Source organism: Gorilla gorilla, chromosome 14, assembly GCF_029281585.2.
Source record: "Gorilla gorilla gorilla isolate KB3781 chromosome 14, NHGRI_mGorGor1-v2.1_pri, whole genome shotgun sequence".
Taxonomy (NCBI): Eukaryota; Metazoa; Chordata; class Mammalia; order Primates; family Hominidae; genus Gorilla; species Gorilla gorilla.
Window position 1 is genome coordinate 40,455,620 of NC_073238.2, and position 15,682 is coordinate 40,471,301.

A 15,682-nucleotide genomic window follows, 5' to 3' on the forward strand; every position below is an offset into this window, starting at 1 on the left:
GACTGTCTTCCTCCATACATTATAAATACCTCGGGGGCAGGAAACATCCTGTTTCTCACTGTACCCCAAGGCCTCAGCACAACGTCTTGCATTATATGCTAACTGTGGAAGGAACAGCAAAAGCCAAATGCGTTTTAGAAAATGGAAAAATGGGTCGATTTGCTGTCAATTTACTTTTCATTAATAATAAACATTCAGGAAATTCCTAGTCCAAAACAAGACTTAGTTGAGATTCTCTTCAGCTGAAAAAACAAAAAACAACAACAAAAAAACAACACACACAAAAACAAGATATCCTGAGGGGTGATCAAAAGAAAGATAGCAATAGAGAGAAATGGTACATGTGAGTGAGTGAGAAGTTGGGTAGAGCTTCTTTTTTTTTTTTTTGAGACGGAGTCTTGCTCTGTCACCCAGGCTGGAGTGCAGTGGCATGATCTCAGCTCACTGCAAGCTCCGCCTCCCTGGTTCACACCATTCTCCTGCCTCAGCCTCCCTAGTAGCTGGGACTACGGGCGCCCGCCACCACGCCCGGCTAACTTTTTTTTTTTTTTTTTTTTTTTGTATTTTTAGTAGAGACGGGGTTTCACCGTGTTAGCCAGGATGGTCTGATCTCCTGACCTCAGGTGATCCACCCACCTCGGCCTCCCAAAGTGCTGAGATTACAGGCGTGAGCTGCCACGCCTGGCCAAAGTTGGGTAGAACTCCTAATGTCATTTTGGCAAAAAAAAAAAAAAAAATTCTTAACCATAACTAGGGGCCATATATAGAGTAAAATCAATCAATGCAGATGTAATGTAAAACAAGCATTATTCATATGAAAACTTTTTTGATAAATGAAAGCAAAGCAACACATATTGTTTACAAAAAATCATTCGTTTCGGACTATGTAAAATATACTCAACTTATGTAAACAAGGAAAACCTAAGTTAAAATTTCCCCCAGCCCCTGAAGACACAGGATAATTGTGCTTTAGGCAATAGATGTCTGGTAAGAAATAATTTTAAAAGTCAGAAGAAATATCTAAAACTAGAGATGAGATACGAACCTCTCTGAAAATTTCAGGGTAATAAACACAAATTAGCCTTCTAAATTTAAGAGATATATACTAAACTCCCTCACTTCATAAAAGCAGAAGGAAAAGTCGAGTAGCAGTACTATTTATCATCACAGATAATTTTACCTGCATGAGTTTTGTTTCAAATCCAGTCTAAACAGCTACACAAATGATCCACTGAGTATTTCCAAGCTGTGTACCTCTAAACAAGACTTGATCAGGCCCAATTGGAACAGGGCTAAAAATGCAAAAATATCATTTATAAAGTACCAAAGAAATTTTCTCTTTTCACAATGTAAAAAAGCCCAGGTTTTACCTTACATATATTTCCTATTGTCAAGTTCAATTTTTTGAGCAAATGACAAAACAACAAATGTTTTTTCATAAAAAGCACCTATTCCTAAAAGAGTCTGGAAAAATGTTTTGTTTTAGTATCCATTTCTCACCATTCCAAACAAATGTCAATCAAAAATTTTAGAGAAAAAAACCATCTCTTATACCTAGGGTAACTATAAAATTTATTTGTCAGAGAAGATGACGTGGACAAATAGAAACCTGTGTGCCAATTTAGCAATCTATAGAAAGGATTACATGTGGTAATTCAGAGCTAGCTCAGTCGGCCATGTTTTCTTGGCCTCCACCCCTCCAGCACTGGACTGACTTGCTATGTAAAAGATGGGCTGGGAGTGGTGGCTGATGCCTGTAATGCTAGCACTTTAGGACATCGAGGAGGGCGGATCATCTGAGGTCAGGAGTTCGAGACCAGCCTGGCCAACATATGGTGAAACCCCGTCTCTACTAAAAATACAAAAATTAGCCGGGCGTGCTGGTGGAAGCCTGTAATCCCAGCTACTCGGGAAGGTGAGGCAGGAGAATTGGTTGAACCCAGGAGGTGGAGATTGCAGTGAGCCAAGATGGTGCCACTGCACTCCAGCCTGCGGGACAGAGAGACACTCCATCTAAAAAAAAAAAAAAAAAGATCCTCCTAAGAAACTTGTAGTGGAAAATGTGGAAGTATGGAGCAAACTCCTCTATCATCATCAAACCTTTCAACACCTTTTTCTTCCCACTGATTTACTCCAAGGATCATAAATATTTACAGGTAGGTATACTGATTAAGAAACTGCCATACACTTTCCAGCCATATTTAAGAATTCTTTTTTTTTAATTACATGAAAGCTTATTACATTACAATAAGTTACAATTCCATAGATGCTTCAGGGTATTTCAAAGCCAAGTACCATATGAACAAGTACAATGTTTTAAAATGTAATCAGTTGACAAAACAAATGCTGTCATATTCTATGTTCCATAAAAGAAAAAAAATTGTTTGTGAAGAGAAAGATAATACCTTTTACCTCTTAGGCTCCAGGTTCCAGCGAAGCTATTGAAATGAAGATGAGGTGCTTCACAGTCTATTTTTCCAGATAGACTTAACAACTGGTTTTCTGGCAGCACTTCAGCTTGTTTCTGGCAAAGCCTATAAAATAAAACCAAAGAGAGAAAAATAAAAGTAGAAGTTTAATGTACTATGTTTAAACTTCCATGTCTTTAGTAATTAATAAAAGATTATGATAGTATCTAAAAATGTATTGCACTCACTAGATAATAAAATAATGCACATCACACTTTAACATAAACCTTGTTAGAAGATGTTGCCATCCCAGCATTTTGCAAACAACTTTAATAAAAAGAAAAGAGGTAGAAACATTAAGTTTTCATCACCTGTACTGAAAGTATTGTTTTTGAAAGTGTAATCACCATGACCGTATAACATTTGATACATTTATGTATGTAGCTGATGATTTTGAACCATCGATCACACTTTGAGTAGCAAGGATTTAGAACAGTGGTTCCAAACTTTTTGCAGACATCAGATTCACCAAAAGGTCTTGTTAAAATACAGATTCCTGGGATCCACCCACAGGGTTTTTTCTTTGGTGGTTCTGCGGTGGGGGTGCCAGAATTTGCATTTCTAACAGTTCCCACAAGATGATGCTGTTGCTGAGCCAGAGATCAGACTTTGAAAACCACTGATCTAGAGAATGCCTTATTCCAATAAAATAAGATGATGTCAGCTTTACAGACAGAGAAGAGGCAGATTATCTTCAAGAGAATAAGAATAAAATTGTCCAAAGTCTTTTTCACAGAATACAAGATACAGGAAGACAGTGGATTTTTAAGTATTGAAATAAAAGACCTCTAGATTGATAGGTTTTTATGAAAATTTTTCTGTTATTCAAATTACCTTTCCCCTATAGGTAAAGTGTCATTTTTCTCTCACTGCTGTCAACATTTTCTGAAATTTATTTTCATAAGTTTGACTATTATATGTGCTGGTATGGATTTGTTTGGATTTATCTCTTTTGGTTGGCTCGGCTTGTTGAATCTACAGTTTGTGTTTTTTGGCAAATTGGGGAAGTTTTCAGCCAAATTTTTCTGGCCTGTTCTCTCTCTTCTCCTTCCAGGAGTCTGGTGACATGAAGGTTAGCTGTTTGGTTATGTTCCCAAAGGTCCTTGAAACCTGATCACGTTTGTCAGTCTGTTTCCTCTCTATTGTTCAAATTGGGTAATTTCTATTGTTTTGTCTTTCAGTCCACTGATTCTTTCTTCTGTCCCTTCCTGTTTGCTGTTAAGCCTATCCCTACAGGTTTTTACATTTCAGTTTTGTATATTTAATTTCTAAAATTTCTAGCTGGATGTTTCTTGTACTTTCTATTTCTTTGCTGGGATTTTCTGTTTATTTTGCTCAGTTTTTATTTTTCCATTTGTTTCAGGCATGTTTGTAATTGCTCCCTGAAGAAATCATATGATGGATGCTTTAAAATCTCTCAGATAATTCTAAGATTTCTATTTTCTTGATGTTGACATCAATTGATTGTATTTTTTCATTCAGTTTAAGATCTTCCTGGTTTTTGATATATATGACGAAGATTTTCAATTGAAACCTAGATGTTTTGGTTATTAGGTTATGAGACTCTGGATATCATTTAAGCTTTCTGTTTTATCTGGTTTCCTCTGACACACCTCCAACAGGGGAAAGGAGGTATTGCGTCATTACTGCAAGATGGGGGATAAAGTACAAGTTGCACACTTGACCTCTGTTGACAGCCAGGGAGGAGCTCCTTGTTACAGCTGGGAAAGGGTGAGAGTTCTGACCCTCCCGTAGACCTTTCCTGATACTTTCCTGGCATGAAGGAATTAGAATGCCTTCTGCCATCCACATCGTCTCCACTGACACTATGAAAAGAGGGAAGGACTTCATTACTGCCTGGCAGAAATGAAAGTCCTGGCTTCCTACCTGGCCTCCTCTGACACTACCCTTATAGGGGATTTGGGGTACTTCACTACTGTCTGGAAGTTGAGGCTCCCTACTTGACCTTTGCCGGCATGGGTGAGCGTGAGGCCCCATTTTTACTATGGTGTCAAGATTTTGTCTTGTTAAGTTGCTCCTTTCCTGGTCTTTTGACTGGAGAGAACAGGCTTTGGTTGGGGTTTTTTTTGTTTTGTTTTTTGTTTTTTTTTTTGTTTTTTGAGTTTTTTTGTCAGTGTCCATTGATCTTTCTGGGTTTCTGGCTTCTTCTGTCGAAGCCCCAGATGTATGAGATAAATGGAAAACTCAGGGAACTCACCACCATGTTGTTCTATGGGTTCCAAGAACCCTAGCCCAGTCTGCTTGCTTCTCCCAAACTTTCAGAGTCTTAGTAGGTTTTTTCTTTATATAATGCCCAAAGTTGTTTGTTGTTCTTAGCAGGAAAAATGGGGAAAAGTATATCTACTCCATCTTCCCAGAAATCAAACTCTGTAATTGCATTTTAAAAAATCTGGAAGTTACCACCAAACTATTAAAATAATTACCATTGGGAATAAAGGTGAAATTTGGAAATGGAGAGGGTTAAATAGACTACATATGTTTCTGTATTATTTATATTATTTTTAAAAAGATGATGTATTACTTTAACAAGTTCTCATTTTTCCATTTTTAATTAAGTTAAAGTTTATAAAAAAAGATTGGTAAACATGTGAATAGACAAATGTAAAATCAGAGGCTTTTTTACTAAGAAAACGAATAAGGCAGGGGATGAATTATCTGAAAGAGCAATATGTTTTTCCCATTAACAAAAAGTTAATTGGAAAACCATCTCCTTGCATTTGTGATCATAAGTTTTTCTGAAATTCAAATGGTAGTTTTAAAAGCAGTGATATATAAGATCTCTTACAGTTCATTTGCAACCACCCCTTGCAATCTAGCCATGATCTTGAGCCATGGCAGTAATTTTAACATCAGAGAACTAATAGCTTCAAAACAATATGTATAAGGGTTCATTATCCTTTATTATCTGAATTTTATAGCACACACTTTTTATAGCAATAATAGCAGTCACCTGGCTTCCCTTTATAATAATAATAATAATGTACCATTTTAATATCTGGTGAGGATAAATTACATCCACTCAATAGTGCTGAGATAATTTTTTTGTGAAAACACAGCTGGCATTTGACAAAACTTGACATTGTGGGCCCAGATGTAAAATTAGGATAAGAAATTAGGATATGTCTTTATCTGCCATATCTTTAGATCTGTCTCTCTATCCAGATTAGCTGTTGCTATATAACACATCAATTGAGGTTGACTAGAAAAATGAAATAAATGATATTGAATTACTGTTTCTTCATCAAATTATTTTCCTAATAATGGTAAATATGAAATGTGACTCCTAAGGTTTGGATGTTTTGTCCCCTCCAAATCTCACGTAGGACTGTGACCACCAATGTTGGTGGTAGGCCTAGGAGGTGGTGTTTGCATCATGGGGGTGGATCCCTCAAGAATGTCTTGGTGTTGTCCTTATAGTGATGAGTGAGTTTTCACTCTATAATTTCATTGCAAGATCTGGTTGTTTAAAGGAGACTGGCACCTCCTCCCTCGCTCTCTTGCTTCCTCTCTCACCATGTGATATGCTGGCTCCCCTTGGCCTTCCACTGTGATCATAAGTTTCCAGAGACCTTCACCAGAAGCAGCTGCTGGCACTATGTTTCATGTACAGTCTGGAGAATCATGAGCCAAATAAACCTCTTTTCTTTATAAATTACCTAGCCTCAGGTATTTCTTTACAGCAATGCAAACAGACTAATACAGTGACCTACATCAATAATTGTTCCTCAAAATTAAAAGGACTACAAACAACCACTTCACCAGGAGATGTTTGCAGTCTGATTGGACCAGCCTAAAATTCATCTTGCAGAGCAGCTCAGTAGAAAAGCATCTACCCTTATAGTCCTGTGTGATTACTCTTTAACCCCAAGAAGAGAAATTGCTGAGGATGAACAGATGTTATATAGATCAGAATAGTCAAATCTAAAATTATGTTATTTTCTAAAATGGGTCCATTATAATTTCCAAAGGCCCAAGCCCTATGGCCTTTAGAATGAGAGTACATCTTCCAGAACAAGTGTGAATAGAGCAGACAAAACTACACTTGAGGCTCCTCTGCTTCCATTTAACCTCAACAGTTAGGGGATCAAGGCACTGAATTAACTAACATTTACCTTGCCAGATTTTATTCCATGTCAAATGACAACACATTTATGAAAATGAGTAATTTTGGAGGAAAAGCCACAAAGAATAACACAAATCGTTCACGAAAGTTTATTGGATCTTAAACTCTGACTTCTGTCTTTTGGCTGTGTCTTATTCACTGAAATATCAGGTTTAAAGTAAAACAATCTGTATTAATTTAACTGGTTGAGACATATACCCCCAAAAAATGACTAATATGTAATCTAATATCAAAAATATGGCCTCACTGGGGAGGCCAGTGATATGATAAAGGATCTCCAAAATCCATCTCCTCTATAAAAAACACAATGAGAAAACTGGCAAAAGTCATCAGAATCAACTTTTTCAAAGCCGTGAAAATGAACCAAAAGCTTAAAGCAACCCAGGGAGCTTTTATTCAAGAAAAACGGAAGAATCTTGGTAAGAGCTGTGAGCTTTGTGATGTTTTAACTTGCTCTATTTCCATCCCCTGCTTTCTAGCTCAGTGGTAACTTTGAAAAATAACAACTCACATTCTCATTACTGAGGAAGCTAAACAAAGCTAGAGCTCCTTCGAAGATCCTCATTCCCAAAGATCCATTACTGGTTCTATTTGATGGTTCTCTAGAAGACTTCCCCCTGAAAGCTTGTTTTTATTTAACCTCACTAAAGCTTACCCAGTGCTCAAAGCCTCTTCCTGATGCAGGAGGGTGAAATTTGTTGAAAATGTCTACAGAAAAGTGCATTAATATTGCAGCTGCCTGAGGTGATGGATAGCAATTGGGGTAAATAATAGACTAACTAAAAAGTTTTTTTAAAAGAAAATTAGAATGAACAGCAACAAAAACAAATCCTGAAGAGAAGAAAGGTGATTTACAGAATTGCCCATTATGTTACTTAAAATGTTCACTTTTCTACAAAAAAAATTATGAGACATGAAAAGATACAAGTAAGTATCTTGAATCTTTCCCATTCACTGAGATTAAAGCAATCAATACAAATTGTCTCAAAGTCTAGACTTTGGGCTTATTAGACAGAACTTTTTATCAGTTATGTTGAATATCTTCAAAGAGCTAGAAGGAATTATGTTGAAAGAAATAATATATAAGAATATGTCTCACTAAATTGAGAATATCAATAAAGAGATAGAAATTATAAAAAAAAAACAAATAGAAACTCTGGGGTTGAAAAGCCCAATAACTGAAATGAGAAATTCACTAGAGAGGCTCAAGAGAAGATTTTAGCAGACAGGAGAAAGACTCAGCAAACTTGGAGATAGATCTACTGAAATGACCCAGTGTGTGAAAAAACATGCATAAAAAATTAAGAAAAACAAACAGTCTTAGAGACCTATGAGACAAAATCAAGCATACCAACATAAGCATAATGAAAATCCTAGAGGAAAGGAGGAAGATACATGAAGAAGAACATTTAAAGAAATAATGGCCAAAAGCTACCACAATGTGATGGAAAGCATTAATCTACACACCCAAGAAGCTCAACAAAATAGGACTCCAAGTGGTATATACTCAAAGAGATGCACACCTAAACAAATTGTAATCAAACTATTGAAAGGCAAAGCCAAGAGAATCTTGAAAGCAAGAAAGAAGCTACTAATCACATCTAAGTTACACTAAAAAATATTAACAGCTAATTTCTCAGCAGAAACTTTGGCATAGAGAAGACACTAGGATGACATATCCAAAGTACTGGAAGGAAAAAATTGTCAACCAATAATTTTATATCGAGTAAAACTGTCCTTCAAAAATGAGGGAATAGTTATGACATTCCCAAATAAACAAAAACTGAAAGATGTTGTCACTAATAGATTTGCCTTACAATAAATACTAAAGGGGGTTCTTCAGCCTGAAATGAAAGGTTACTAAACTGTATATGAATCCACATGAAGAAAATAAGAATATTCATTAAGACAACTCTATAGGTAAATGGAAAAGACACTTATATATATTTTTTCTTTGTAACTCCTTGTTTTCTCCTCTCTAATTTGAAAGTCAAATGCATAAAGCAATAATTATAAATCAGTGTTCATGGGCAGATGATGAATAAAGATGTAATTTGTGATAATAATAGCAAAAAGAGGGAAAAGGGGGTGAAGCTATTTTGGAGCAGGTTTTATATACTATGGAAATTAGATGGGTATTAATTCAAATGAGATTGTTATAAATTAAGATTAAGATGCTAATAGTAATCCCCAAGCCAACCACTAAGAAAATAACTAAAAAATATGTAGCAAAAGAAATAACGAGGAATGAAAATGATACTATATCTATTTAGCATAAAAGAAGGCAGGTGTGTTTCTGGATTCTCCGCTGTCTTCCATTGGACTCATTTTTCTAATCTTGTGCCAAATTGTGCTTTTTAAACCACCGTAAATTAAATAGTATCACTTCACATCTGGTCAGACGGGTATCCTCAAATTATTCTTCTTTTTTGTAAGCGCCTTGATTATTCTTAGCTATTTGCTCTTCCAAATACAATTATAATAACCATGTTTTTTAACTTTCTGTATCTTATATGTTTCGACATCTTAAAATTCTTTGCTGTCCAGAGAGAGATTGTCTTTCCCAGGACTAGCCAATGCTTAGAGATAGCAAAAGACTCTGATGGGGGCTCACCCTTTATATGCAAACTGAACCCCCAACCACTCCATTTCTCCAACTCTCACACACCAAGCCAATATTTCCCTACCCTAAATCATCCCAGAGTCAGGGACCAGGCAACTAGAGACCACCGCCATAGCCCAGAGCTCACTGGAATTATTCCGACTGACCATTCCTAAGCTGTTTCCTTTGCCCTGCCTTGCCTTTTTTGTGGAAACCCCAATAAATGCTCTGGCCTAGGCTTTTCCCCTCCTTCTTGCTTCTACCTCCTGACCAAACCTGATGTTTTCCCTGTGGCCCTGTGTGGCATGCCCTCTCTCTCAGAATATTGTTATAAATTCTTTTTTCAGTAGCATTGACCACCCTGTGTCACCAGTCAGTCACCTCCATAAATTAAAATCCCACGGATACAAATGGGACAATACTCTACAGTCAGCTTGTCAATATCCACCAAAACCTGTTTAACACTTCGGTTGGAATTGCAATAAACCTCAAGATCAGTTTGAAGGAAATTGACATCTTTATAATATTGACTCTTCCTGTCCAAGAAAATGGTATATTTCTGCATATATTTAGTCCTTCCTTGCTGTCCTTTAATAAAGTTTTATTATATTTTTTATGAAGGACTTGCAAATATTTCCTTGCATATGTTTACTCTTAAGTCCTTTATAATTTTTGTTGCTATTTTAAGATGTATCTTACTTTTTTCTTTTCTTTTCATTTTTTCAGAGACTGGGTCTCGCTGTGTCCCCCAGGGTGATCATAGCTCACTGTAATCTTGAACTCTTGGGCTGAAGCAATCCTTCCACCTCAGCCTCCTGAGTACCTGGGATTACAGGCATGAGCCTGTAATGAACCTGACCTTATTTCACTTTTTGACTGATACGTAACTGTTGGCATATAAAATGTAACTGACTTTGCAAAATATGTCTACAAACTTGCTAATCTCTTTTGTTAATACTTTCCAATTACTTATAAATATTTTGGGGATGGGGATTAATATAGACAATCTATAATTAATGAATATTAACTTTATACAAATGAGAATTTCATTTCATTTTCTATTGCTTATATGCTATTTTTTCCTTTAATCAGGTGTTAAAACAAAAACTTCAGCCGAAATTAATTGAAAGGAGTTTAATTGAGCAATGAACGATTCGTGAATTGGATGGCCTCCAGAATCACAGCAGACTCAGAGAGACTCCAGCGCAGCCATGTGGTGAAAGATTTATGAACAGCCAAAGGAAAGTGAGGTACAGAAAATGGAAGTGAGTGATCATCTCATTAGACACAGAAAAAATGTTCAGTAAAATCCAACATCCCTTCATGATAAAAGCATCAACAAACTAGGAATCAAAGGAACATACCTCAAAATAATATGAAACATCTATGACAAACCCACAGGAACATCGTACTCAGTGGGCATTCCCTTTAGGAATTGGAACAGACAAGGATACCTAGTCTTACCACTCCTATTCAACATAGTACTGGAAGTCATAGCCAGACCAATCAGGCAAGACAAAGAAATAAAAGGCATACAAATAGGAAAAGAGGAAGTCAAATTATCTCTCATCATTGATGATATGATTCTATACCTAGAAAACCCTAAAGACTAACAAAAAGCTCCTAGACCTGATAAATGAATTTGATAAAGTTTCAGGATACAAAATCAGTGTATGAAAATCAACAGCATCTGCATAGAACAATAATGTTCAAACTGAGAGCTAAATCAAGAATGCAATCCCATTTACAATAGCTGTACACACACAAAAATACCTAGAAATACATCTAAGGAGGTGAAAGATCTCTACAAGGAGAACTAGAAAACACTGCTGAAAGAAATCACAGTTGACACAAACAAACGGGAAAATATTTCATGATCATGGATTGGAAGAATCAACATCATTGAAATGTCCATACTACCCAAATTGATCTACAGATTCAACGCTATTTCTATCAAAATGCCAACATCATTTTTCATGGAATTAGAAAAAACTATTCTAAAATTCATATGGAACCAAAGAAGAGCGTGAATAGCTGAAGCAATCCTAAGCAAAAAGAACAAAGTCAAGGCAGGCGGATCACAAGGTCAGGAGTTCAAGACCAGCCTGGCCAACAGTGATACCCCATCTCTACTAAAAATACAAAAATTAGCTGGGCGTCGTGGTGCACATCTTTAATCCTAGCTACTCAGGAGGCTGAGGCAGGAGAATTGCTTGAACCCGGGGGGCGGAGATTGCAGTGAGCAGAGGTTGTGCCACTGCACTCCAGCCTGGGCAACAGAGCAAGACTCTGTCAAAAAAAAAAAAAAAATGCAGCCAGAGGCAACAGATTACCCAATTGCAAACTGTACTACAAGGCTACAGTAACCAAAACAGTGTGGTACTGGTATAAAAGGAGACACATAGACCAATGGAACATAATAGAGAACCCAGAAATAAAGCAGCATATCGACAACCAATTGATGGTTGACAAAGTCAACAAAAACAAACAATGGGGAAAGAACTCTCTATTCAGTAAGTGGTTTTGGGAAAACTGGCTAACCATATGCAGAAGAGTAAAATTGGACTCCTACCTCTCACCATATACAAAAATTAATTGAAGGTAGATTAAAGACTTAAATGAAAAACCTGAAACTATAAAAATTCTGAAAGAAAACCTAGGACATACCTTTCTGGACATTGGCCTTGGAAAAGAATTTATTCTTTGGTCAAAAACGAAAATTGACAAATGGCACCTAATTAAACTAAAGAGCTTCTGCACAGCAAAAGAAACTATCAAAAGAGTAAACAGACAACCTTCATGATGGGATAAAATATTCACAAATTATGTATCTGACAAAGGACCAATATCCAGAATCTGTAAGGAACTTAAATAAATCAACAAGAAAATAACCGAAATAACCCCATTAAAACGTGGGCTAAGAACATGAACAGACACTTCTCAAAAGAAGACACAGAAGCAGCCACCAAACATATAAAAAATACTCAACATCACTAATGATCAGAGAAATACAAATCAAAACCACAATAAGATACTATCTCACGACAGTCAGAATGGCTATTATTAAAAAGTCAAAAAACAACAGATGTTGGTGAGCCTGCAAAGAAAAGGGAACACACTTATACACTGTTGGTGGGAATGCAAACTTGTTCAGCCACTGTGGAAATATTTATGGATATTTATCAAAGAACTAAAAATAAAACTACCATTCAACCCAGCAATTCCATTCCTACCCCCAAAAACATGAATCATTATACCAAAAAGACACATGTACTCTTATGTTCATCACAGCACTATTCACAATAGCAAAAACATGGAGTCAACCTAGGTGTCCATCAGTGGTGGACTGGATAAAGAAAATGTGGTACATATACACCATGGAATACTACGCAGCCATAAAAAGAATGAAATCATGTCCTTTGCAGCAATATAGATGCAGCTAGAGGCCATTATCCTAAGCAAATTAATGCAGAAACAGAAAACCTAATATCACATGTTCTATCTTATAAGTGAGAACTAAATCTTGGGTACACACAGACATAAGATGGGAACGATAGACATGGGGGACTCCAAGAGGAGGGAGGGATGGATGGGGGAAAGTGCTAAAAACATTCCAACTGGGTACTGTGTTCACTACCTGGGTGATGGGATCAATAGAACCCCAAGCCTCAGCATCATGCAATATAGACTCATCACAAACCTGCACATGTAGCCCCTGAATCTAAAATTAAAATTAAAATCACAATCAGCACAGCTTATGTTACATGATAAGGGAATAAAAGAAAGAAGAAAACAATACACATGCACACATACACACACAAACATATTCATAACAAAGTAAAGAGGAAATACTCATGATAGGTACAGTCCTCATTTCTGTAACTTGTCATGTGGTCATAGCTGGTATTTATAACTACCCTCTTCCATAACCCCTTCTGTATTTGCTTTGCCTTCAGCAAGCACTTCAACTAGTTGTGGTTCTCTTTCTGGTAGACTGACCCAAAGCTTTATTCTTAAAGGATCTGGGACATTAATAATTCTGACTGAATTAGGGTTTTGTACTTTCTCACTGATCTTAATCATATATCATGGTAATACTAAGAGATGCCTTAAGGGATTGTCTGTATTCTAGACTTTTCCTTACCTACACTGTGAAGGAATAGTCCAATTTCCCCTTAGTAGTCAGGATCAATCACCCCATCCACCAAAGTAACTGTCTTGTTTGCCTGTTGATTCAGAAGCAGGAGGAGCCCAAAGTGGCCATATGGCAGCCTAAACTCCCAATTCAGTAGTGGAATCATTGTTATGCCTCCGGATGGAAGCATTCTTCTCTTTAAAACTAAGACCTCAGAGCATAAGGTTGTAGGAACAGGAAGCAAAACTTTTGCTAGTGACTCACTAGGGGTAATAGCAAGTGGTACTAGTACCACCTTCATTTCCACCACTTGGTTCATGGACCTGTGAATCCTGGCTAGGGGAGAAACAGCACCATATATTGGATGCTGATTCAGAGAATGTACATCCTCCTGAAGACCTTGTCCCAGCCCTGTAAGGTATTGCCACCAATCTGGCGCTGTAACTGAGTCTTCAAAAGCCTATTTTACCATTCTATCAAGCCAGGTCCTTCAGGGTGGTGGTGAACATGGTAAGACTAGTGAATTCCATGAGCATGGGCCCATTGCCACACTTCATTCACTGTGAAGTAAGTTCCTTGGTTAGAATCCATGTTGTATGGAATACTATGACAGTGGATAAGGCATTCTGTGAGTCCACAGATGGTAGTTTTGACAGAAGCATTGTTTACGGAGAAGGCAAAGCCATGTCCAGAATGTCTATTCCAGTAAGAACAAAATGCTGCCCCTTCCATAATGGAAGCAGTCTAATGTAATCAACCTGCCACTAAGTAGATTGCAAATCACCATAAGGAATCCTATTATATCAGGGGCTCAGTGCTGGTCTCTGCTGCTGGCAGATTGGGCACTCAGTGAGGGCCAGTGTTCCACTCTCCATGTCAACCATGGACAGTGGAAGTCCCTGTTGCTGAACCCATGCATAACCTCCATCCCTGCCACCATGGCCACTTTGTTTATGGGCTCAATGGACAGCAATAAGGGTGGCTGGGGAAAAAAAAAGGAAGACTGATATCTACGCAATGGGTCATCCTATCTACCTGATTATTAAAGTTCTCCTTTGCTGAGGTCACCCCTTGGTAAGCATTCACATGGAAATATCTTCATTTTTTTTTCACTATTTCAGAGAGGTCTACCCACATACCTCTTCCCCAAATTTCCCTGTCACCAATTTTCCAATTATATTTCTTCCTAGTCCCTAGCCATCCAGCCAAAACATTGGCTATAGTCCATGAGTCAGTATATAATTGCACATGTGACCATTTCTCCTTCCAAGCAATGTAAACAACCAGGTGCACTCCTTAAAGTTTTGCCTATTAGGATAAGTTCCAATGACCACTGTCCTTCAAGGATGCCCCAGAAAGGGGATGTAGTGCTGCAGCTGCCCACATTCAGGTATTGTCTGCATATTGTGCAGAACTATCCATAAACTGTCTTCTCTTCTCTGTCAACTGATCATAGGGATCTCCCATAAGGCCAGAAGTACAGAATGAGCAAGAAGGCAGTGTAGCAAGAGTGGGGACCATGGGCATTTGGGCCACTTCTTCATGTAATTTCTTTGTGCTTCAGGGCCTGCTTGGCCCAACTGTGTATATACCACTTCCATTTGGCAATGGAGTGCTATTGTGCATGCCCAATTTTATGGCTTGGTGGGTCCAGTCAGCATAATGTCTTCAACACCATTGATCAATGTGATATTTAGTGGAAGGAAAAGGTAATCAAGATTCCTGTGAACCAAATTGTGACATAGAGTTGATATACTCCTGAAGTAGAACAGTGAAAGTGTTACTGCTGGCCTTGCCGGTTAAAAGTGAACTGCTTGGCTGGTCTTTGTCAACAGGAATGAAGAGAAAAGGATTTTTTTCTGGTATGCAGATCAATAGCTGCATACCAGAAACTGAGGGAGTGTTAATTTGCTCAAGTGATAAAATCACATCTGGTGCAACAGCTGAAATTGGAGTCACCACCTAGTTAAGCTATGATAAGCTGCTGTTTTACGCTCAGGTGATGGGAATGTGGTGGGAATCACCACTTCTGCATCTTTCAAGTCCTTGATGGGTGATCTGGTTTGGCTCTGTGTCCCCACCCAAATCTCATGTTGAATTGCAATTCCCAGTGTTGGAGGAGGGGCCTGGTGGGAGGTGACTGAATCATGGGGGTGGACTTCCTCCTTGCTGTTCTTGTGATAGAGTTCTCCTGAGATCTGCTTGTTTAAAAGTGCATAGCACCTCCCCTTCCTTCTTCTCTCTTTTCCTCCTACTCCTGCCATGTAAGACGTGCTGGCTTCCCCATCACCTTCCACCATGATTGTAAGTTTCCTGAGGCCTCCCCAGAAGCA

The 15,682-nt window shown here is 37.8% G+C and overlaps 1 protein-coding gene across 1 annotated transcript in view; it reads right to left on the minus strand.

Annotated features, from left to right (window-relative positions):
- Positions 1-2,196: 2,196 nt before the first annotated feature.
- The window catches only part of RNF6 (ring finger protein 6), a 90,522-nt gene continuing 77,036 nt past the window's right edge, over positions 2,197-15,682 (minus strand). Inside the window, exon 6 of the mRNA XM_063697212.1 lies at positions 2,197-2,534. Coding sequence (XP_063553282.1) covers positions 2,514-2,534 — 21 coding nt within the window. The 3' untranslated portion in view covers positions 2,197-2,513. The remainder of the gene's footprint in view (positions 2,535-15,682) is intronic.